General features: G+C 48.3%; 1 protein-coding gene across 2 annotated transcripts in view; it reads right to left on the reverse strand.

Annotated features, from left to right (window-relative positions):
• MGAT4B (alpha-1,3-mannosyl-glycoprotein 4-beta-N-acetylglucosaminyltransferase B) overlaps window positions 1–25,821 on the reverse strand; it is a 212,596-nt gene that overhangs the window by 11,619 nt on the left and 175,156 nt on the right. For both annotated transcript variants that reach the window (XM_029583233.1, XM_029583234.1), the window contains exons 10-14: window positions 16,383–16,490; window positions 16,053–16,246; window positions 13,834–13,912; window positions 13,078–13,165; window positions 6,646–6,758 (exon numbers count right to left, since the gene is read on the reverse strand). In XM_029583233.1, the coding sequence (XP_029439093.1) occupies window positions 6,646–6,758; window positions 13,078–13,165; window positions 13,834–13,912; window positions 16,053–16,246; window positions 16,383–16,490 (582 nt within the window). The remainder of the gene's footprint in view (window positions 1–6,645; window positions 6,759–13,077; window positions 13,166–13,833; window positions 13,913–16,052; window positions 16,247–16,382; window positions 16,491–25,821) is intronic.

Here is a 25,821-nt window from a genome sequence, read left to right on the forward strand (position 1 = left end):
TTTCATCCCCTCCTCCATACAAGGCTCTTGTATTCTGACCTCCATCCAGTACTCTCCCCTCTCCCACCCTTCTCACTCCCAGGCATTTGTACTTCTCCTCCAGAGCACTCTCCCTCCTCTCTGTGGTAATATCCCTACCCCTCTTTTTCCCGTCGATAGCAGGGCTGAATTAGCCATGCTGTCATGGGATCTGTCAATCCGGGAGGCGGAGCTCGTCAAAGCAGAGATCAGAGCTTTGCTCTCTGCGGCCGCGTGTGTGTTCCCGCGCAGGGAAGTAACGGAATCTTCCCGGTCTGTTCTTTCCGCGCGCGGAGCTGTTCTTCTTCTCGGCGTTATTAAATAAAAATGTCAAAATCTGGGTTTAAACCCTATAATTGTGGCAAGGTAATCTCAATCACGGATGGACGTGACCGATGCCTAGGGCCAGATCACAATCGTGAAGATTGTGAATTTTGTTCGAGGATGTCTCCGAGAGCCCTGAAACAACGGGCTTACGGGCTTCAGGAACTTTTTGCCTCACCGGAGCCATCGGAGGCTCATTCGTCGCCTGGCCCTGCGATTTTACCGGCTCCCTCAAAAAAGAGGGCATCTTCGTCAGATCTTCAATCCTCCAATCTTGGAGGTAAAGATGTGCAAGCCGCCAAAGGCCGTCTGATTTTAAACAATCCATAGAGCCGGAAGCGCCAGCGCAGAAGACACTGGCACCAAAAATCACGGCGCCTGAGACTTCTGCGCCGAAGATGCCTTATGCGCATAAAACTATGTCGGCGCGTAACACTTCTGCGCCTTAAGAACCATCGGCGCACGACACTTCTGCGTGCATGGCGCCAAAGGACCCCGCGTGCACGGCGTAGAAGATTTCTGCGCGCGGGGCGCCGAAGACATCGGCGCGCGCGATGAAGGGAAAATCCGTGCGCACGGTGCCAAAGTCACTCGCGCGCGTGGCGCCGATAACTTTGGCACGCGCGGACATAGAAAGATATACGCACAAATCCAAATCGGCGCACCAGATGCAGGAACGCACGTCTCGTGTACTACACCGTGATTTGAAGAGACGACGTGGACCCTCACAAATGTCTCATTCCACCTCTCCATCGTTAACACCACCTCGTTCGGGTACTTCCCTCTCTTCGAGAGCTACTTCGACAGACTTTACGATAAAACGCAGAAAGCGATCACCGTCTTCACGTAGAAGTCATACATACTCGTCGTCACGCTATTATCGTAAGCACTCGCATCACTACCGCCGGAAAAGGTCAGGAAAGAGGAGTGCGACACGGGAAGTAAGCCCTTCGACTTCTAAATCATCTCACAAACCAGCTTCAAATACCTTCTCCCATACAGAGGTAATACAAGTTGCTTCCACTAACGCTTCTACAACTTCAGAGAATTCGATGGACATGATATGCGACAAAAAACAGAAAGACCATAAAGTATCCAATACTTTATCTCACAACACTCCAATGCAACCTAAAGCATATGACTCACAAGTACTGGATGGTCGTACAATAATGCCCCCTCATACAAAAGAGGCATTTTATCAATTGTCCCAATCCTTAGCAGGATTTTATGAATCTCTGCAGTCATCAATCAAAATGATTATTCTTGCTTCTGGCAGTTCTCCGAAACATAAGACGCAGACTAATAGAGAGCGGTCGGCGGAGCCTCCGACATCTCCCATAGCAAACCGACCGGCCTCACCAAATTATAACCAGGATATATCTCGAGTCTTCTTCACCGCAAACATCCCCATCATCATCTACGGGATTCCCATCGGATCCGCGGGAACAACCTCAGGAACCGTATTCCCCTCCGGAAGACCTTACGTTCCCAAAATTTCTGGAAAAATTAGGCTCAATACTGCATCTAGAGGTTCAAAATGAAACAGACCCTAGATCAGAAACTCTTGGCCTCCTAAAGATTTTCGATACTCCAGGAGAACCAACATCTCTTCCACCACAAGAACTCCCGCATTCGGTCTTACAGAAATCCTGGCAAACACCTTACGCGATCTCAGCGTTTTCCGGGAAGACGGACATAAAATTTCATACGAGGAAAACATCACCGTACTCTCTACCGCAATTACCTCACGCTTCAATTGTAGTAGAGTCGGCGATGCAAAGATTTAAGAAAACAAAGTCGCATTCCTCGTACCCACCGGGGAAAGACGACAAATATTTAGATGAATTTGGCAGGAAAATATACCATAGCTCAATGTCGAATGCCCGAATTATGCACCATCGGTTCTACATGGTACGATACCTATATGAGTGCATACAAGATATAAAAGGTATGCTTTCTTCGACGGCGGATCGGATACCTCCGCCTCTTCGTGACATGGAAGAGTGTTCTCGACATCTTTTGAGGTCAATCTATGAAGCATATGCAACATCGTCTAGGGCATCTGCGGCAGCCGGTGCAGCCCGCAGACTGGCACGGTTACGCTCAAGTTCGATACGTGAAGATCTGCACGAGAAGCTAACGAACCTCCCATGTACGGGAGATAACCTGTTCGGAGAACAATTTCAGGACACGGTAGGTAAAGTGAAGGAAGAAGCTCTAGCAGTACAATCGTTAACATCACATCCTCGCTATTCGAACACACGTCGTTATATGGGATCCACTCGTCGGCAATCGTATGCCAGGAGGCCCTAGACATCTTACCGGTCCTTTCGTACACAACCTTACCCTGCTTACCGGCGTCCTGTTCCACAACAGAATACCTCAAGTCAACGTAGAGGTAAACCTCGTAGCCGGAGACAACAGGCATAACAGCCGGCTACTGCAGTAAAAGCAATTTCATCTTTTTAGTTACCCAGGCACCGTCACAATATCAAGCACCACGCGGCAGGATTCGCTCCTGCCTGGCAGCCTGGGAGAGAATAACGTCCGATCGATGGGTTTTGGAGATAGTACGTCACGGCTACCGACTCCGATTTGTCACAAAACCCATATTTCCTCATCTCTCCACTCTCAAAATTCACAACTTCCAACCACAACTGGGGGAGGAAATTGCTTTGCTTCGCAAACAAGCAATTTGACAAATTTACCCGGGGACCGAATCGGTAAGATTTTATTCCCCATACGTCCTCATACCCAAGATGTCGGGTGGCCTTCGCCCCATCCCAGACCTAAGGGAATTGAAAAAATTTCTCACCAAAGAGAAATTCAAAATGGTATCCTTGAAATCAATCCTTCCTCTGATTCAAACCAACGACCGGATGTGTTCCATAGACCTGAAGGATGCTTACACACACATTCCGATCCATCCATCCTCGTGGCGTTACCTATGTTTTCGCTACGGACATCAACACTACCGGTACAAAGTTCTTCCCTTTGGACTATCGGCCGCACCCAGGGTTTTCACCAAATGCATGCTAGTGGTGGTGGCTTATCTCAGACAACAAGGTATAACCGTCTTTCCGTATCTGCACGATTGGCTCATAATTGCCCCAACTCCAAACATCTTACTCGATCACCTCCATCGGGTGATACAATGCTTGCAAGATTAAGGATTGGTGATCAAATTTCAGAACTCACACCTACAACCGACACTACAGTTACGGTTCATAGCAGCACGCACGGACACTACGTGCAACGGGGCATACCTACCGAGCGACAGAATATCACATTCCGTCCTCTTTTACATACCTTGAACCATACTCAGAGACCTTCAGCGAGACAGGTTTCGGTAGTCCCGGGCCACATGGCGGTGGCGATTTTCATGGTTCCCGACACCGGGCTACGCACGAGACGCCCGCGATGGGGCTTGAAACGTCAATGGAAACAGCACTCGCGACCATGGACGCAGAAGATATCGTTGCCCGCCGAAATGAGAAAAGATATAACATGGTGGCTCCTGGACTCCACCCTATCCGAGGAAGGAGTGTTCAGTTCCCCTCCTCACAACGCACTATTAACCACAGATGCGTCTCGCGAGGGCTAGGATGCACACCTCGAAATTTACGAAACACGAGGGTTACGGACAATCTCGGAACCAAACTTGCAAATAAATTTATTGGAACTCGGAACGATTCGGAATGCATTACGAGTGTTCCGAGACCACCCGAAAGCACGCAGGGTAATGATCTACACGGACAATCGAGTGGCGATGTTTTACATCAACAAACGAGGAGGGTCCGGTTCATGGTCCCTTTGCAAGGAGACCCTGACAATCTTCCAACATGCTCATCGAAACTGCATACATCTCCAAGCAACTTACCTACCGGGAGATCCAAACACAAGACTGGACAGGCTAGGCCGCATCTTTCATCCTCACGAATGGACACTCAATACAGAAATAGCCCAAGACATATTCATGCAGCGGGGGATGCCTTCGATGGATCTCTTTCCTACGGAGATCAATACTCAAGTTCCCAAAATCTGCTCGATAAGACCAAGCCGATTCAGGATCGCTGAAGATGCCTTCCTCATCCCGTGGATGACAGGCCTCCTGTACGCCTTTCCTCCCATACCGCTCATAACGAGGGCAATTCAAAAGTGCATAGCAGACAAAGCTCAACTGATACTCATCGCCCCGGCCTGGCCGAGGCAACCGTGGTATGGTTTCCTTCTCAGACTATCCGTCATGGATCCGATTCGGTTACCGAATCGCCGAGATCTTCTCTGCCGAGATCAATGGACGCTTCTACACCCGCTACACTCGTCTCTCCACTTGACAGCGTGGAGATCGAGAGGCTCCTTCTAACGGAACAGGGAGTTTCCACTTCGGTACAATTCATCTTGTTAGAATCCAGGAAACTCTCAACGAGAAACAATTATAGCTATACATGGAAAAGTTACTCTACCTGGTGCGTTTCCAAAGGTGTACCACCGTTGGACTGCTCACCTGAGCTACTTATTGACTATCTTCATACACTATACGCAGCTGGACTAGCAACATCATCTTTCAGAGTTCATCTCCACGTAGACCGGTTAACAATATTCCTATATCCGATCACCCCTTACTCTCTCGTTTCATTAAATGGTTAACTCACCTTCGGCCTCCCATCTCTAAGCGTCCAGTTCCATGGAACCTCAACATGGTTCTGGAACAGCTCATGCTTCTCCCGTTTGAACCCATGGACTCGGCCCATATTAAATACCTCACGTGGAAAGTTGTATTCCTGGTTGCAGTAACATCGGCACAAAGAGTCAGTGAAGTACAGGCCTTGGTCCATTATTCTCCATATTTGCAGTTTCATCACCAAAAGGTAGTTCACTGAACTAACCCATCCTTCCTACTAAAAGTGGTTTCTCAATTCCACCTCAATCAGACCATGGAATTACCCACCTTTTTCCCTAAACCTCATACAAATGATAGGGAAAAACTACCGCACATACTAGATTGTAAAAGAGCTTTAGCATACTACAAAGAAAGGACAAACTCGGACTTCCGTGTTTCTCAACTCTTTGTCTCCTTTGACCCAAAGGCACCTGGATTACCGGTGGCTAAACGCACGATCTCCAGCTGGATAGCGCAGTGCATCAAATTCTGTTACGATAAACAGAAACTACAACTACATTCAGAGCCTAAACCTCACCAAGTCAGAGCAGTGGCAGCCTCATTGGCACACCTAAAGAATGTGTAACCCATAGACATTTGTAAGGCAGCTACATGGTCATCGCTGCATACCTTCACATCTCATTACTGCCTTGATCAACAAGCAGCTACTATTGTGAAGATAGGGCAAGCAATACTGCAATCTCTATCCTCCCGTCCACGGTGACTGCCACACCGTTAATGATCACGTACAAACATATATATCAGAAACAACGTGATCGGGAGCTTGGGACTCCCATGACAGCACGGCTAATTCAGCCCTGCTATCGACGGAAAAAGCAAGTTCGCTTACCGTAAAACGGTGTTTCCGTAGATAGCAGGATGAATTAGCCATGCTGACCCACCCTCCTCCCTGGCAGTCACCAAGTCTTCGACTACAATAATGCTTAATCACAGACCGAGGAGATTCCGTTACTTTCCTGCGCGGGAACGCACGCGCAGCCGCAGAGAGCAAAGCTCTGATCTCTGCTTGGACGAGCTCCGCCTCCAGGACCTGATTGACAGATCCCACGACAGCATGGCTAATTCATCCTGCTATCTACGGAAACACCGTTTACGGTAAGCAAACTTGCTTTTACACCCCCCCCCCCCCCAACACAATGCTATGCCTTTGCTCTCACTCCCTGCAGAGCAATGCAGGGAGCATGAAGCCCCCTCTAGCCTCCCATAGCTGATTGGCTCAGTCTGTTCACAAGAACCAATCAGCTGTGGGAGGCGGGAAAGCATCTAAGTAGGCCTTCCCCTCTCCAACGCACCCTGCACTGCTGAGCCCAGTCAGAGCACAAGAGAGGAGGTGCTGAAGAGAGGGAGAGAGAGAGAACGAGTGCTCCATCCTCTTCCTGCCTGCTCCTCTGCTGCTGGGGTCCCTGAATGTGAGTTATTCAGCGAGACACTGAATAACTAGATAACTAGCAAAATGAAAGGCAGCTAAATTGCCTTTGGGTGGATTTTCGGCCATCATTTAGTCAGCTCGATTGTGACCGCAAATTACCCGAGACAGCCGGCTACTCGGCTGCTCTTTGAACACCTACCCTGAGTGACTCGCATCACCCAGAGGGCCTCCGAAAACGAGCAGTGCTTACCTCGCTCAGAATGACCCACACAGGGGAATCTGTCTGTATGGACAGGCGTATTGCTTCCAGTGGCCCGAAAGAAGGATCCACTTCCCCTTCCACAATGCCCTTCGAGAATGATCCTGCCAGAGAAAAAGGAGAGGACACCATTTTAAAGTCTGTTCACGTGCCTAAGCCTCCAACGGAGGCCTTTATTCCTTAACGCCCCCCCCCCCCCCAAAAAAAAAATAAATCTCTGAGTACATTGCTGGCTCCACCGTAACCTGGGGTCTGCACCGTACACGGTAGTTTAACGGCGTGCTTTATAGGCAGGCCGTGCCTCGGGCCTTTTACCGAACAGCCCCAGCCAGTCCGCAAACTCCAGTCCGGCTTGCTTTACGGGAATCGCAACCACGTGCGCAAAGATGCGGCGAGAGCCAAACCAGAGGGCGACTCGGCCTGTCTGAATAATATAGAGCCGACTGGCGTTCGTATCTTCAACAACCCAAAACCCCTCAAATTATGTTAACCGAATTTTTTGGAATGTGTTTCCAGCTCTATCGTAAACCCAAAAGCGGGATTCCTAATACCGTTCCGCAGGGTGTGCTTTCAGCGACTATGGCAACAGCACATCAGAGTAGGAACTGCCCTGAAGGTTCCTTCAAATGTAACCCCTCAAAACCCCTCTGCTGTTTAAGTGCCGCGGACGAACCCGAAGGCCGCACGTAAGGGAGTCCGGAAAACCACGGTACGAAGACCTCTAAGTAATAAAAACCACGCGCCTGATAAATTATATCACGATAAAGCTATCGGATCGAGCGACGGCCGGAATCCGATCTGAAGGCGCTATCTCCCCACACGCCAGTAGATGGCAAGCTTTCCCAATTCCTTCAAGACCTTCCACGGTTAAAATTTTTAAATCATCTAGAACAGGTTAGGTTCCAGCGAGGAGGTCGGAGGCAACTGCTAGAAACTAATGAGAAAAATAGACAGCCTCCCGCATTCGTGTTCAGCTAGATGCAATCTAAGTAGGATAAAGACACTGATTTATTGCAAATGATCTAGATCCAAAACAGATCATCCATCGCGGTAATGAATAAAAGGATGCAAAGTTAGGCTGTCGGCATTGAAACCTAAACAAGTTCATCTCGGGGCCCTGGAAGACTAATTAAACTCAAAGCGAGGTTCTCATTTTCATTAGTTTGGGCTCAACCTCAGGCAACTGAGCCTAGCACAGGAATCAAACAGCAGGAAACATATTTTAGCTGTGCCTCGGTGCAGACGGGAAGGAATCGAGTCGCTTTAAAACCGGTTTAAGGTCTCTGATAAGCACCTTTTCGGAGGTTATCTGAAAACTGCCTATTTATTTATAAATGGTATCTTTAGGCCGCTTATGTTAGTGGTTTTAAAAAACATATAAAACCACTAACGCATGACAAAAACTGTCCTATAAATGAAAAATTAGTTTCCCAAACATGGCACAGAAATACAAGAACGTCTGCTGGAACGAATACGGTTTTAATATCGACAAAGGTCTCGGTGCAGGTTAAAAGGCGGGGCTCCTGAGGGAGATAATTCCGTAAGGACTCTCTGCCTCCTGGTCCTCACACCATGGGCTCGATGTACTGAACGGAGAAACTATCCACGCCGACCTTTTCCTCACGGCGCTGGCCCATCTGCATGGAGTGCGAATGACTCCCGCAATGGTTTTCTAGCTACAATTTTCATTGCCTTTCACACACAAAACAATCCCTTGTATATACCACCCTGAGGTGTTGTTTAGTTTTGCAGGAGATCCAACAACTACGTGTTTTTGCACATGCAAATTAACTGTGGTGAAATTGCTACCGAGCCCATTTGCATGAGTTTTCAGCTCATTAGCTGTCAACGGCTTTGCAAGCGAGACACGGCAAGTAAACAAAAATGGCAACCGACAGGAGATAAAGTGCGCAAATGCATTTGCAAACGCGTATTTGCCGTGTCCGCACGTGCTGCTGCCTTTCCGAAACCGTTCCCGGTTCCTTACCGTGGCCCCAAAGTGTGAACATTCTATTTTGGGTTTCGTCCGCTCCGGAAAAAAGATGGAATCTCAGGCGCAGTTATTCAGCAAGCGACATCCCCTATTCCAGCTATCTGGGGCGAGTCCCCATCGACCGCCTCTAGCGCGCTTTCAAAGTATTCGTGCGACCGTCACTAAACAATGCAAACTATGCGAGCGTCCCTAAACTCGGAAGACAAAAGCTGGCCTTTATAAAAGCTGGCATCGGCCATTCCAGAACAAGCGATGCCCACCCTCACATTCTGGCGAGGGTTTCGGTTGGCCTTTCATGAACTTTTTTTTTTTTTTTTTTTTACACTGACTTACCATTCTGTCCCTCAAGCTCTCAAAGACACTGCTCTCACCTCAAAACAGCCAAGATTTCGACAGCAGGAAACCATAGTCTATTTCTTAACATCGGTATTTCTTGCATTAAAAGGGTTCTACACCTCTTTCTCAATGAAAAATGGAATTGATAGCTTTAAAGGAGCCACACCGGGGAGGCCGTTCTGCTATCCGCCGGCACAGCTTACGTCGCTCACCCGTCACGAAGGTTCCGCACGGACCGTAGGACAAATTGGCCACGCGAGCAGGGGGGACATCATCCGACGGCACCGGGATGAAAAAGCTCTCTAGGAGCTCAGCGAGTCTGCGGTGGCGTTCCAAGCGCACGAGGGTTATCCCATGCAGCACAAAGGGAGGAGAGCGGGATTGCGTGCCTGATTGATCCTGCCATCTATGGAGAACCCCTTTTACAGATAATCACGTCTGCTTTCTCTCTGACAACTGAGGACTCCATGAAAATCTCTCTTATGTTCTTAGATCAGTAGTGACAACTAAGGGTATGCAAAGGTTAAACATTTGTTTGGTTTAATTTTCAGGGGTGGGGGAGGGGTTCCTACAAATGTCATTTCATTTTTACATTTATTTTGTTTAGTTTAAAAAAAATATTTGTGAAAAGAAAACCAAGGCCTCTCCTCCCCAACGGCCGTTCCTCCCACCCAGATAAATGCCGGGGCCAAAATGCTCCCTGGTCCCCACTGACCCATCTAGGGGGGATCCACTGGCAAGGCCTAGGCTCAGGGCAAAGCCTTGCTCTACTGTAGGGCTAGGGTACAGTTAAGCCGCTGCAACCTCAACTAGACCCTGGCTTGGAAGGCTAATCGTGATGGCTTGGCCTAGGACAGACACCTCTGCCTCAGCCACATCCCACACTCGGTGCTGATACTGGGGCCCAGTCTGGAAGCCAGGTCCCAATACCTGGCCCTAGGCCAGACACCAGGGTCCAGCCTGGAGGCAGAGTCCTGATGCCTGGCCCTCAGCCCAAGCCCAGGCCCTATACCGGGGCCTCAGCTGAGAGTCGAAGACTCCTCTGAGTCTTTTTTTTCTTCATTCTTTTTTTATTTTGTCAGTGACACCATCCGCTGGGCACGCACCAGAGTAACTGCCATATGGCAAAATGGTGCCCTCCGCTGAGGAGGATGCACCGGAACTTATTTACTCCGGCTCTTCCCCAGCAGAAGGCATCTTTGAAAGAAAGAAGACTCCGAGTAGGCCTCAACTCCAGCCTCCAGGCCTGGGCCGAGGCTCCAGAGTCGGGCTCTGGCTGAGGCCCAGGCATCGATATGCAACCTTTGGCCCGGGTCCGGCATTGCACTTGGCATCAGGACTCAGACTCTGGGCTAGAAGTGCAGTTTCAGAAATTTCCAAACTCCGTCTAAATGTTTCAAGGGGCCTGGACCTTTGTTCGGGTCTCATCCGAAGCCCCGGCATCCGGCCTGGGTGAAGCCCAAAACCCCAACATCACGCTCAAATGTGGGCCACAACCCCTGTGTTGGACTGCAGCCTATACCTAGGAGAGGCCCCAGCCTCCGGCCTAGGCATCGCACTCGGGAATAGCCTGCGGCCCCTGCTTTGGGCCTAGGCCTAAACCCAACAGGAAATTTTGAATAGGATTTGTTTAATTCAAGGGACATGGGAGGGGGGGGGGGGGAGGAGCTCAATTTGTTTTGGTCCCTATGAAAGAAACAAGTTGTCCTTATTTCGTTTTTCCCGAGTGAAAACTTGCAAGAAGGAATTCATTTAAAAAGCTCTTGAGAACTACTTGACCACAACTACTGTTTGGTAAAGCCTCTTTTAGACAGTACTGAGTAGCAAAGATATGGAGAGCAGGCCATTTGGTAGTGTTTCACATGTCTTCTATAGAAGCAAGCTAAGGAAATGGTCTTTGCTCTGAATTGATAGGTTTCACCTTACTTTAAAGCTATTGTCCTTATCAAGTCTTACAGTGAGAGATTCAATCAGAAATCCAACGGAAGGAGTTCTCCTTGACTGAGTTGAAGAAGACGACTGAGAAGACTTTGTGCTCTCCAAACAGAATAAGGAAGCTCTTTTGCAGTCCGACGTACTTCAGAAGAGCCCGTTCTTTTTATGGCTGCGTTCTCTCCGTAAGAACGTTATAGCACCGCTAGTGACAGATTTAAGTGAAGCGGAGAGACCACTTTCGGGGAAAAATGTAGAATGCGTTTTCCAAACTGTCCTGTTGTGAAACATTAGGCACATGGAGAATCAGAGATAAGAGCTTGAAATTTGCTTAGAGCAAAACCTTCCAAGAAAGGATAGATCAGCTTTTGCTAAAGGATCAGGAGGGTATTTCTTGAGCTAAACAAGAACTAGGTTTAGATCCCAAGGAGGATCTTTCAATCAGAGTTTCAGATGAGTTAGCCTTTTCCTGAATCTGGAAGCTATAGTTTGCTGGGAAAGAGAAATTCCTCCTGATTTTTTGTGGTATGCTACTAGAGTAGGCGCAAAGATGTAACTTAACCGAGTTACTTTTCAAACATAAATCTTAGGAGGTAGTGTAGTAAGAGGGGAACGGGACACTCTAAAAAGTCCTGATCGACTAGCACACCGGAAAGAAAATCTTCGTAGTTTTTTAAGATCTTATAGTGGAAGATTTTCGTGATGCTGGAATAACCGTACTCACTTCAGTAAATAACTGCATGGAAGAAATTAGCTGATTTTCAACATCCATGCAGTCAGATCCAAAGAAAGAAAGTTGAGATGAAGAAGGTTCCTATTACATTGAGTGATCAAGGATTAGAAGGTTCTTGTATTCAGTGGGACACGTCTCCAAAAAAAAACAAACAAAAACTACCCACTAAAGTTATCTGGGTAACTTTACTAGAATACCTAGCTGGCTTACTCAATACGATATACCAGTGGCTTATTTGTGTCCAGGATTACCAAAACTATTTGTCGCATTAGCGTGGGACTCGTGGTTCATTACTGACTGTGACTCGTTAGGGTGGGTCATGCAAGACCCAAACAAATGGCAATAAATAGAAAGCATGAAAAGTGAAACAAGTTACCGTAATTAAATTCTGAACAAAACAGTGGAATCTTAAATTATTTTTCTCCGTTCTGACCGCCAAGCAAAGAATCCTTTTTCACGGAAAGGGTGCCGGATGCCCGGGAAGCACGAGGGTAACCCGCACGGACCGGCGATTACAACCTTAGACACCTCGCTGGGCAGACCGGAGGGGCCGATTTAGTCTTCATCTGCCGTCATTTGCTATGTTACTAAAAGAGAACTATTAAATCATTGGTAGTACTGGGGATGATGTTTTAAAGTGCTTTAGCACATCAAAGCTGGTTTTATGCATGTATAACTGGGCTTGGAAAATCAAACCGGCATACGTGTGAAACCCTAATTCGAGTACATTTATCGCAAGTGAAGTAGCTGTTTCTGGGGTGGGGAGAGGGGCGGTAGAGTTGAGGGAGGGCAAGGATTTACACATATACTTTTGATTTTTGAAAGTTTGTACGTAAATCTGCACACAAAATTTACTGTCGCCCGGGAGATGGTGCAGGTTCGTGCGTTTACGTCCGTACACGTACGCGGGCTTATGCGGGTACGTTCGCTTTGACAATTCGGGTATCAACACCTGCGGGTGATACGCACCCGCGGATTTTAGCCCCCGTGCGGGTGGCTAGAACATTGCCTAATGTGAGACGTTCCTCGTTTCTCTGTGGGAAGGATACAGCTGGTAAGTCGCATCCCGCCTTCAGGTGCAACCCACTCATGATGGATGACAGAGCAACTTTGAATAAATGGCTCTTTAGGTATTACCATATAGATGAATAAAAGCTGAAAAAAATAATCATTTTATTCAAAATGCCATTCTTTATGCTCCCAAGTGGTGTGCGCACAGTAGAAAGTGCTGTAATTGCTTTTCTATGGTACTTGCAGAAGGGACATGAATTCACAATCACCGTCCCGTCCCCGACAGAGCAGCGAGCGCGGCGGGTCGCGGCTTTAACGTCTCCGGCGTGCGCGCCGGGCACTGCAGCCTTTATTTCCAGTTCAACCTGCCAGAGGGGCGGTCGGAGAGGAAGTTTTACGTGGGAGGAGGATTACTCACCTATCTGTATGTACCCATCTGACGTCCTGTGGTACTTTGGGGGGGTCCCTCTCCCCTCCTGCAGGGCTTCCTTATCCGACTGTAGGCTCTGCGATGGACAGAGAAAGCTATTTAATCGGAAATCTGGTGTATCCGTGGTAAAACCGTGCCAAACGTAATACGACAAAGGGGGTACAAACATTCTGAAACATTAAGATCTGGAACATGCAAGTCCACGTGAGGTGGCTCTCGTCCACCGACAGCTGACGGACAATTTGAAAAGACAATTACGCGGGTAAATAACGATTTTGCATGCGTTAATCGGCTGGCCGGAAAACAGCCCCCTTCGATAGGGTTCAACGTTGCACGCGGCGTTCCGCAGCCACGTTTCGGGAGAGGAGTTCCCGGGGCTCGCGTTCTGGCCGGGATCATCTTTTCACATCCAAGCTTATTACTTCCGGGAAAAGAGCTATTCACACAGAGAGGGGTGCGAATGTCTTCCGGTGCCTCGTGCCCTCAGCCAGTTTGAAACCTTGAACGTAGGTGTGGACTCTAAAAGGTGGCGCAGAGTCCCACAGGTGAAAAGTACCCAGGACTGTGTCCTCTGGGAGAAAGTCAGGAATTGGCCTCGCCCAGCCCACTTAAAGGGTACTTTCAGCCAGTGCGGGTTCAGCCGCTGCGCCTGCCTCACCTGGAGCCCGCCTGCTGCCTTCCGTTCCCCCTAGTCGTTAAAACCTGCACACCCCCCCCCCCCCATACACACACACACAGACTCACGTCGAAGGGCAGCACTTCCACGGTCGTATTGAAAAGCTTATCTTCCGGATGCTCGATGTTCCCGCTGCGGAAGAAGAACCTGCATGACAAAGAGACCCAAGCTGTAAGCGGTCCCATCTTCACCTTACAGCCAAAAAGAGACAGAAACCTCGGCCAGGATCCTACTTTTGTCAGAAGTAAAACGGGAAAAGAAAAAAAAAAAAGAAAACCATTCCGGTTTATAAATAGAGAGCGGGAGAAGGACCGATTTTGTGACATTATCTGGCACGACGTCGGCACTCGTTACTGCCGGAAACAGAATCTATCTCGACACTGGGAAGGAACCGGCGATGACCCAAAGCGTCGGGACCCACACATCCCACGACTCATTTTGTACTTCATTAAAATATATATACCGCTAACATACAAGGCCCTAAGTGGTGCACATCAGAAACATACATAATAATATCTTACAGAAAAATATAACAAAGAAGAGAACACGGAACTGCTAGCAAAATAAATACCTGCAAGTACCCAGGTACTTCCCTGTCCCCAGAGGGTTTACTATCTGAGGAGGTTATTTACTAGGCCTATGGTATATTTCCCACCCCTCGTCGTGCCCTGGCTCTGTCCTCAAATCACGGCTACACACCTCGCCGACGAACCCAGCAAGTGGCAAATTCCACTGCCCCGTCTGAGGTTTCCTCTCCTCCCCGGGATCTGGCACTGCAGGACATATCTACAGTCAGAGATTATTTTACAGGTTCCTGAGCTCCTGGGCGAGTGTTCAACCAGCATCATTCACTCAAAAGCACTTTCCTCATTCTGTTCAAGGTCTACCTCCAACCCCTTGCCGCTATCACGAGAAGCTTTGGTCTCAAAGAATACATCTAGGTCGATGACGGATCCTCCTCTCCCTCTCGGAAACGCGGGACAGCGCTCAACTTCTGCCTCAAAGCAACAGCAAACTGGATGATCAGTAATCACATTTTTACTTCAGTTAAAGATAAAACAGAGATCCTGTGGTTCACTCACTCTCCGTGATTAGACAAGTCCCCTTTCTCCCCCACCCACCCACACTTATTCTGACCACCACCCTGTATCCTCAATATGAGGACAAAAGTCTAGGAGTCATAACTCAACTCTGCCCTGAGCCTGGCAGCGGACTAGCAGCAACAATAAAAGTCTCCCGGTGTCTCCGCCTGGGGAAACAACTAAGCTCCTTTCTGCATCCAATAACTTCAAAATGTTTATGCAATCGGTAAGTCCTGACACAAAGAGAAGAGTTTGCAAAGCCATTCACCCCGATAAAGAGTTATTTACACAGTTAAATGGCATGGTTGAACATTTCTTCCTCAGCCTGACTCTGCTGGTCTACTACAATATCATCCTCGTAGAACTATCTTGAAACACCATCAAACTACAGATACTCCAAAATGCAACACTGGCCACAAGGTGGGAATGGGCCTCCACAATGCTATACTGGCTCCCAATCTCTCTGTCATCTAATTTAGAATCCCATCCCTCACGGTCAAGGTGATGAAGGGCATCCGCTCCATGACAGACAAAATGAGGGGTTATTATCCCACCTGAAACCTTTGATCGATACAAAAGCAATTTCTATCAACTCGAGGCCCTCTAACTGAATTAGCCACCATATCCAGGATAACCGGCGGAGCGGTACCCGCGTAAAGTGCAATTCTCTCCTCCACCTAACAGACCGCCGATGACCGCGTGGCACTCCGTCAACGAATGGCAACATGGCTAGTCCATCAGCAAGGCCAGAAACCTTCCAGACTCAAACTGATAAATAACCTAGGCCGCTGTCCCCACGTGACATACTCTAAAGACACGCATTGATTTTCATCCTATGAAGTTATGTACGTACAACTGAAAATTTATTGTAAGCTAATGCGGCTCTTTTAACCTTATCGTAATCCGCTTTGAAGGTGGAAGAGAAATCAAACATGAAAACACATTAAAATTTCCTCTTCCGTTTCCTGGGTTCTCGTGACCTGCAATCGCTTCCAATAAACTCGCCCGCAGGTGAACGGATGCCCAGATTATGGGCAGAGTTTACGAGCACAAAAACGCACGAGGAAGTAACATGCCAAAAATAACGTCTGTGCTTACTTTCAAAATAACTTCCGTCTCGGTTATCGCGCGCCGATCGATCTCGCTTTACGCACGAGAGAACGGATTCGTCCGTCCCCGCGCGAGCGGGGGCCCCCCCGGCTCACCTTTCCACCCGCAGGGGTTTGAAAAAACGGAATCGTACGAAGTCTCCGGCAGTAGGCGTGAAGGCCCAGAAGAAATCCTCCCTCAGGTAGGCTTTTTCCAAGGTGAAGTGCTGGTAAGTCTTCAGGCTGGTGCTGACCTCCGCAGGAGGGTTCACGTGCTCCTTCCGCAGCGCCTGCTTCCCGAAGTCCTTGTCCTGGCGACGGGCACAAACAGACACAAAATGAGAGAGAGTGCGTGCCAGAGCTCACACACCGCTCTTAGCCTTCCCCTTCCTGTTACAGCACAAAAAACAAAAAACAAAACAGATGTGGGCGCTCAGGGTTGCCTACCTTCAGTTTCTGGATTTTGCCTGCCAGAGAGGAATGCGTTCCCACGTGTTGGAACAGCGAGGGCTTGAAGCGAATCCGCAGGTTTGCTTTCTGTCTGTCGCAGTGTTTCTAAAAGACAAAAAATAAGTACAAGTGAGGCGGCAGAGTCTGGGGTTTGCTGGCCACGGTCTGAACTGCAGTTTGAAGTGATTTGGGAACCCCTTTCCTGTTTTAGTTTTAAAGCACATGGGGGTTAGTCAGACATGTTGGGGGATGATTTCTTACACTTGTACGGCTACTAATAGGAGCTTAATGGGAAACAGACCCTTAGTACCACAAGGTGAAATTTTGATAGTCAAGAAACCTCCTTCTGAGGAGTGAGGGAAGCCACAAAGAAGAAAAATAAGTTATACTGCGTCCTCTCTGTGGATGTCCTCTGCATGTTTTTCTAAAAGCACAAGGAGAGGGATGTTTTAATGCCTCACACACACACGTATATACTCATCCACCCACTCATACAGAAACAAGGTTAAATTCCTGCCCAGAGCTCAAAGGGATCTACATAAGGAGCGCTGCTCACAGCTGACCATCTAGGAAGCAAAGAGACTGAAATCTCGTAACGTTAAAGGCAAATAAGAGCAGCAGAAATCTGTTCGGTCTCAGAGAAAGGAAGCTCACCGGAGGACGACGGGCGAGCTTCAGTCAATGAGCAGGCTCTGGAATGGTATGGCCCGGATACCCCGACTCGAGCCCAGCCGTCCACCGTAACAGGGCAGACGGATGCCAAAGGACGTCGGTTTGGGCAGCCTGACAGAAGACATGCCTGTTAAATAATACCAACCGAGACCCATGACAGCTCTTCACTTGGATTCAGTTTCTACTGCCGGAAGGAGAGGTTATGCATCCGGCCCGTATGCAAACATCAGTCTTACCCAATATTCAACAGCTCGGCCGGGGGGTAAAACATTCTCTGAGTGTTTTAGCCTACCCTTCTGAGGCAGGTTCTGGTTCTAAAGTCGCCTTGCCTTGCTAGACACCGAAGGATAGCAGTTTTTTCTGCAGCTGCTCTATTATCTCTTCCTCTTAATCCCGATGTCCGCCGACATTGCAACACTGAATTTCCTACACATTGCAAAACAATTGTGCGTGTTATTCTAGTTTCCTGGCCCGGGAACAGGTTTCATCTGGTTTTCTCTGCCATGTCGGTAAGGGCATGTTTTTGCAGGGCGTCCTAATCAAATTAGTGCAGAGGCCATTGCGCCGCTAGCCGGGCAGTCCAAACTCCCTCCCTACGGTAACGAAGCCAAAACAACTTACGAGGAATGCGGGATAAATGCAGCTCTGAAAACAGGAAACCATCAAGGCGGCAATGTTCAAGATGTGGTAACTTGGAAAAATTCACAGGTACTTCAAGCCCCGTAGAGTTTGCACCGATTCTCAAAGTGGAAAAGTACACACACACTTCCTTACAGAGAAAACATGTCTGCAGGGATTTGCATCTGCCTTTTTTACAGATACATTTTCCCTTCTCATAGCACAGGTGTTTTTTTGAATAATTATCTTAAAACATCTTATTTGCTTCTACGACAAAGGTCTGAAGCAAGGTACGGAGGCCTTGAAAAAGATCCACAAAAGCTACGGTACCATCAAATTGCACAGTCATCTAATGTACGATAAATACAATCGTAATACGGCAGCTTACAATAACAGAATACAATTAAAGTAATCCACGATGACAGATTAAAATAAAAACCGTGAATGGGACTCTCTCTAAATGCAAAACTACACGCATGAAAGCTTTCCCCGCCCTGACCCCAGGAAGACCTCCGTTCGATGCGGGGAGCAGGGGAAATTTCCAGACGGCCAGTTTAGGTGTGTTAATAGTTACTTGCCCATGTAAAGGGGTTTGCAAAACTGCCCTCCCTTAAGACAATTTTCAAATGCCTTTTGCCCGGGTCAAAGGGGCAGACTACAAAATGCTCACCCTTAACCCGGCTAAAAACTCCCGTCGGGGGTTCCACAGCACGAGCCACCCGTGGTCCCGGGGCATGTCTGGGGTGGGATCAGAAAACGGCAAGGGTTCCTTTGAAAATGCAACATGCACGCGCTATTTCCCTGCACGTAAAGCCAGGGGCGGTCCTCGGCCAGCCGTACCCTGCAATCGATGCTCAAAAGGGAACGAACAAAGCCTGTGGGTGCAAAAGTACCTGCGGACTGTGCACGGGAGCAAGATTTTTTGAATATTGCCCCTAAGTAGCCCAAATTATGCCCATTTACAAACAGGTGCCATGAAATTAGGACTGGTGGAAGGGTACTAAGCACCCCTAGATGAACAGCGATCCTTGCACCCCTTTCTCCTCCCGCCCCCCCCCCCCCCCCCCGATATTTTGATAAACAACAAAATCCTGAGGATCCCCACTACCACCCCTCCCAGAACAATGTGGTACCAATGCATAATCTGGTATCATAGTTTAAAATATTAAAACCTTGCTCCGTCGATCACTCCAGCCCCTTTCCTTCCTTCCTGTTCCCTGCGACTCCCTGGGTGAGGAGGGAAGGGGGAAACGAGAGGGGAGGGGATGGGATGAATTAGGAAGCAGAGTAGCTCATCTCCGTTCTATCTGCTCCAGCCTCCCCCGCCCATTACAGGCTAAACCATGGGAACAAAAGCAGAAAGATCAGGTCCGGTCAGAAGTATAGACACAAACAAACCACTTAAAGTCACACACATAAAAACAAATTCATGGTGAAAAGCAGTACTTGGTTCGGTTGTTTATTAATCTACACCAAAGACGTGAAGATAAAGTGTGACTCACAGTCTGTGTGGCCGTCATGACCTTCGACTGCAGCTTTTCTTTGCTGCCACCCAGAAACCAGCGCCCATTCAATCACAGAACTTCCTGTCATCTGGTCAGCACCACGCCTGGATTACCTCACACCAGTGGGGGCTTGACCACACCACCCACAGAGCTATCCGCCCTGCCCCTGGGGCCTTCTGAATCTGGCCCCGAAAGATGAGCTCCAATCTTCTAAGGTGAAGCTCTGAAATTTGCACTCTACATTAGAGCTTTAACGTAAATGCCGGGGAAGCTACTTCCCAGCCACATGAGCACTAAAGCTAATACAAATTGCAACCTCCTTTAGAAAAAGTGCCAAATTATCCCCTCCTCTCCCAAAAATCACTTATATGCTTTGAAATTTAGGAAAACTCTGATATCTCACCCAAGGATTTGACCTGCACACCAATTCTGGTGGAGTTAAGTCCATCTAGGTTTCAAAATTATAAAGGGAGAACGGAGGCAGAGACACCCCCCCCCCCCCCACGTGCATTTTCATGAGATAACTGCCAAAGGAAAATTGGTTCTTACCTGCTAATTTTCATTCCTGTAGTACCATGGATCAGTCCAGACCCTGGGTTATGTCACCAATCCAGCAGAGGGAGGCAGAGAAACATGGGAGGGGATGGGAGGGGAGGAAGTATTTCTTCACGGAAGTATTTCTTCACGGAGAGGGTGGTGGATGCCTGGAATGCCCTTCCGGAGGAAGTGGTGAAGACCAGAACTGTGAAGGACTTCAAAGGGGCGTGGGATAAACACTGTGGATCCATAAAGTCAAGAGGCCGCCAATGAAGAGTGGGTGACTCGCCAGAATGATGGCTACTGCCTGGAGACAATACCCTTATTCAATAAACATACACATGGTTACTGTGACTCCAACATCACTCTAAGCTTCAACAGCAAGAGGAAATGTGGAAAAAAGGATTTGCACTCACAAAGACAGGAGTAGCTGGCTTGTTACGGCGGTTACTACCCCAAACCAAATATCCAAATTACTACCTCCACCTTCCTCTATTCCTGATGCCTTTCAACTAGCTTGATCACTCCATTCTTATACTTCACTTCAATGCATATCCAGCATAGTTCTCTGCTTCAACAGCAGGGGAAAAGAAAAAACTGTTACTTCACACATCCAGCAGAGCTCTCTGCTTAAACGGCAGGGGAGAAGAAAAAAGGATTCACACTCACAAAGCGGGGAGTAGCTGGCTTGTTACGGCGGTTACTACCCCAAACCAAATGTGCCTGATACTTCACTTTCAATGCATATCCAGCATAGCTCTCTGCTTCAACGGCAGGGGAGAAGAAAAAAACTGATACCTCACGCATATCCAGCATAGCTCCCTGCTTCAACGGCAGGGGAGAAGATAAACAACCAATAAGGGCTGTATAACATAATCTGGGTAAAAACAAATAAGCATGGGTGTAGCTTGCTTATTGCGGCGGTTACTACCCCTACTACCTCTAACTACTCAAGCTAGATATTTCACTTGGATGCAGCTCCATCACCGCTCTCTACATTAATGGTGGGGGTGGAAGGGAATTAGAACCAAGAGCTAAGAGAAACAGATAAGTATGAGAGAAGAAATGAGGGAAGCTTGCTGGGCAGACTGGATGGGCCATTTGGTCTTCTTCTGCCGTCATTTCTATGTTTCTATGTTTCATTCTACTGACTCTGACGTATACCCTGGGGTGCCACCTGCAGTCCGTCAGTATTGAACGATATCAAAACAGAAAATCTAACCACTAAAATACTATCTAAACTCTATAACGTACTTCCAACTCACAAATCCTAAATGGAAGCAGAATCCCAAAAAAAACCGTGGGAATAAACAAGAAACATTAAGAAAAGTAGATAGCGTGAAAAGCGGTTTATAAACCAAAACAGTGAATGAGCGGACTCTCTGAAAAGATAATTGCAATACACAGACATAAAGGGCAGGCGTCTGGACTGATCCATGGTACTACAGGAACGAAAATTAGCAGGTACGAACCAATTTTCCTTTCCCTGTACGTACCTGGATCAGTCCAGACCTTGGGATGTACCAGAGCTGTTTTACCTGGGGTGGGACCCAGAGAGACCCGCTCAGAGAACACTCTCTCCAAAGGCTGCCGAACTTGGAGCCTGGACATCTAAGCGGTAATGACGAGCAAAAGTGTGTAACGACTTCCAAGTCGCTGCCTTACAAATCTCCTGAGGAGAAACTAGTTGACATTCCGCCCAGGACGTAGCTTCCGACCTAGTGGAATGAGCTCTCAAACCTTCAGGAAGATCTCGACGAGCCACAAGATAAGCTGACCGAATTGTCTCTTTTAACCAATGAGCAATCATAGCCTTGGAAACATTATGACCCTTACGAGGCCCACTCCACAGAACAAACAAATGATCAGACAATCGAAAACTGTTGGTAACTTCAAGATAACGTAAACAGCATACGTCGCACATCCGATTTCTTGAGAACCTTAGAGGAAGGATCCGTACGATCTAAACACGGAAAACCAGGAAGCTCTATCGACTGATTCAAATGAAAAGAAGATACAACCTTAGGCAAAAAAGAAGGCACGGTCCGTAATGAAATTCCCGTATCGGAAATTCTAAGAAAGGGCTCTCTGCAAGACAAGGCCTGTAATTCTGAAATTCTACGAGCTGAGGAGATGGTCACAAGGAAAACCGCCTTCAACGTAAGATCTTTCAAAGTCACAGATTTAAGGGGTTCAAAGGGGGGCGCACACAGAGCCCTAAGAACCAAATTCAAACTCCATTCAGGACAAGGGTTCCGGAACGGAGGACGTAGATGTCGTACGCCTTTGAGAAAATGTGCTACATCCGGATGCGCGGCCAAGGATAATCCCCGAACCTTACCCCAAAAACATCCAACAGCTGCAACTTTGACACGTAATGAACTGCAGGACAAACCTTTTGCTAAACCATCTTGTAAAAAAGATAAAATATCCGATACAGAAGAGTGCACCGGATCTAACTGGTGCTCAATACACCATGACTCAAAAACTTTCCACACCCTGCATAAGCCAAACATGTAGAACGTTTACGAGAACATAATAAAGCAGTTACCACAGCATTGGAATAACCTTTGTTCTTTAACCGACGCCTCTCAAAAGCCATGCCGCTAGAGAGAAGCGTTCGACCTCTTCCAAACAAACCGGACCCTGAAACAAAAGACTCGGCAGATCCCGAAATCGTAGGGGACCGTCCAGCGCTAGACTGACCAAGTCCACGAACCACGGACGGCGTGGCCACTCCGGAGCCACTAAAACAACGTCGACTCGCTGAAGCTCTATCCGACGCAGGACCTTGCCGATCAGAGGCCAAGGTGGAAACACAGAGAAGAACATCCTTTGGCCAAGGAAGTACCAGAGTGTCCACACCTTCCGCTTCTCTTTCCCTCCTGCGGCTGAAGAACCGATGGGCCTTGGAATTCTGGAATGTTGCCATGAGATCCACTGCCGGTGTGCACCATCTGTTGCATATCAACTGATAGGCTTCTTCGCACAGTTCTGATGACGACTGAGGAAGTCGGCTTGAACGTCGTCTACCCTGGAAATGTGTGATGCTGCGATGCTGAGCAGATGTTGTTCCTCCCAGGCGGTTAATGTACGCTACCGCGGTCTCATTGTCTGAAAGAATCCGTACCGACTTCCCGCATAGGAGAGGTTGAAGAGCTATTAAGGCCAAGCGTACCGCTCTGGTCTCTAACTGATTGATCGACCACCGCCCTTCTTCTTCGGACCACTGACCTTGAACAGATGTTTTCTGACATACCGCTCCCCAGCCTGAAAGACTGGCATCGATGGTGACCACAGTCCATTCTGGAATCTCTAGGGATACTCCCTGCCGTAGATTTGACCGGCTGTAACCACCAATCCAGGCTGAAATGAGCCTTCTCTGTAAGGGGAAGGTGGTATAGTTCCAAAACTGGTTTCCAGCGTGAAAGCAATGCAGACTGAAGTGGCCTCATAAGCGCAAAGGCCCAGGGAACAAACTCCAGAGTAGAGGTCATTGAGGCTAACACGGTCAAGTAATCCCGTACACATGGTATAGGAATGGATAGTAAGTTTCGGATTTGCGTTTGAAGCTGGAGAAGGCGATGTTCCGGAAGGAAAACTTTCCCTTGAGTGTCGAACAGTGCACCCAAAAACTCCAGAGAGTGGGAAGGGACCAGGTGACTCTTGGCCTTGTTGATCACCCAGCCTAGAGACTGCAAAAGGTCGATGACCCTGTTGATCGCTGAGCGACAAATAGATTCCGACTTTGCTCAAACTAACCAGTCGTCCAGGTACGGATGTACCAACAGGCCCTCCTTCCTGAGTTGTGCGGCCACCACAATCATTACTTTGGTAAATGTTCTGGGAGCTGTGGCTAACCCAAACGAGAGAGCCCTGAATTGATAATGCTGCCCTAGAATGCAAAACCTGAGAAACTTCTGATGGTCGGAACGAATGCCGATGTGAAGATAAGCCTCGGTGAGGACGAGAGACGCTAGAAATTCTCCCCTGTGTACCGAAGCTATGACAGACCGGAGAGTTTCCATTCGAAACTTGGGAATCCGTAGGCAACGGGTGACTCTTTTGAGATCGAGAACGGGACTAAAGGTTCCTTCCTTTTTTGGAACGATGAAGAAAATTGAATAACGACCCCTCCGATGTTCTGATGTTGCAACTGGTACTATAGCTCCGAGGTCGCTCAAACGCTGCAGAGAGTCCTTTATTACGCGACGTTTTTCCAGGTAAAGCGTAACCTTGATTTATCACTGAGAGAACCCACTGATCCGACATCCATCTGGCCCATTCCCCGTAAAAAACAGGGACAGTCTGCCCCCTATAACCGGAACAAGGACCGGCCGTATCTCATTGGGCACACTTTGTGCCACCTGAGGCTTGGGAAGTTCCAGGTCTTCCGAAGCGGCAGCCACGAAAGGACTGAGGCCAATTCTGTTGTCTACCCGAAGACTGCTTAGCAGGTGGAGCCGAAGGACGAGAAGAACAAAATCTTCGACCAGACCGAAAATGAGAGCGGGATGAGAAAGAGCTTCGAGGTCTAGGACCATCCTCTGGTAATTTGTGAATCTTCTTCTCACCTAAGGACAAAACTAAATCTTCCAATTCCTTACCAAAGAGCAATTTTCCCTTAAAGGGTAAAGCCCCTAACTGAGCTTTTGAGGATGCGTCTGCAGACCAATTCCTCAACCAGAGGAGTCTGCGAGCCGATACTGAAGCCACAATAGATCGAGCCGAGGTCCTGAGGAGATCATATAAGCATCTGCGCTGTAAGCAACTGTAGCCTCCAAACAACCAGCTTGTGCTACCTCCTCATTAGAGAGGAAAGAATTGTTTTGTAATGCCTGGACCCACCACAGGCCAGCTCGCAAAGCCAAGCTACTACACATGGCCGCCCGTACACCCAGAGCAGAAACCTCAAAAATTCGCTTGAGATGAACCTCCAGTTTACGATCCTGTAGATCTTTAAGAGCTGTATCTCCCGTCACTGGAATAGTCGTCCTCTTAGTGACAGCTGACACAGCGCCATTCACTTTTGGAAATTTTAAGATTTCCAAAGCCTCTTCAGGTAATGGATATAGCTTTTCCATAGCTCGTACTACCTTAAGACCTAATTCAGGAGTGTCCCACTCCCGGTACAAAAGGTCAGTGAGAGAAAGATGAAAAGGAAAGGATGTCATCGGACCCCTAAGGCCTAACAACACTGGGTCGATATTACCCATCCGAGAATCCTTTGCCGGAGCCTCCAGACCTAATTCAAGTAAAATTGCCGGAATCAAAGGACTAAGTTCCTCCCTTCTAAAAAGGCGGACTACTTTGGGATCATCCCCATCCGCTATGTGAGGGTCAGAGCTACTGCTCAAAGCAGGATCTCCACCGAGATCCCCATCCGGCAGGAACTTGTCCGAGACAGGCAAAGAGTCATGTTCAGAATCTTCTGAAGTAGAAAAAATAGACTGATCCGGGCCTGAGCGAAGGAGACGCTTTGGAGCTGGCCCAGCACCAAAATCGCTTGGTCTCGTCTATTTCGAGGACTCTGTATTTTCTATGAGACTGTATTTTCTATGAAACTTTCTGATCTTATAAGCCTTACGAAGAAAACAAATACAATCCCCTGAGAAAGAGGAGGAAGAAGAATTTGAAACCTCAAGGCTCTCATCACAAACTTACCCCTGTCTCTCGCTGCCTGTCCCCCCCAGGGACCGCTGGCTGTGGCGACAAGGGAGGCGGGTCCGGAGATCCCTGAATAACCTGTTGTGTCGCCGCCCTCATAGAACTTAAAACAGCTTCCGATCCTGCACTGCGGCGAAACCGGTCCCGGGTAGGAGAGCAGCCGCGCCAAGGTTTCGGGGCCGTACGAAGCAGCCAAGTCACATCTTTCACTGGCAAAAAAGAATAGCCTTCCCCCCCCGGGGAGGCAGGCAGAACAGAGACTCTCTCTGGAGAGACGCGCGCGCACATCTCCACAGGCGCGGCAGGCCGCGCCTCGCGGCATTGTGAAGAAAAAACGGCGCAAATTTAAAAGAATAAAATAAAATAAACCCTGGCGAAAAACAAAAAAGCACGGCACCGCTGAACACAGAAAAGGTAAGTAAACCGTGATACAGCTG

The sequence above is a fragment of the Rhinatrema bivittatum genome, chromosome 18, assembly GCF_901001135.1.
Source record: "Rhinatrema bivittatum chromosome 18, aRhiBiv1.1, whole genome shotgun sequence".
Taxonomy (NCBI): domain Eukaryota; kingdom Metazoa; phylum Chordata; class Amphibia; order Gymnophiona; family Rhinatrematidae; genus Rhinatrema; species Rhinatrema bivittatum.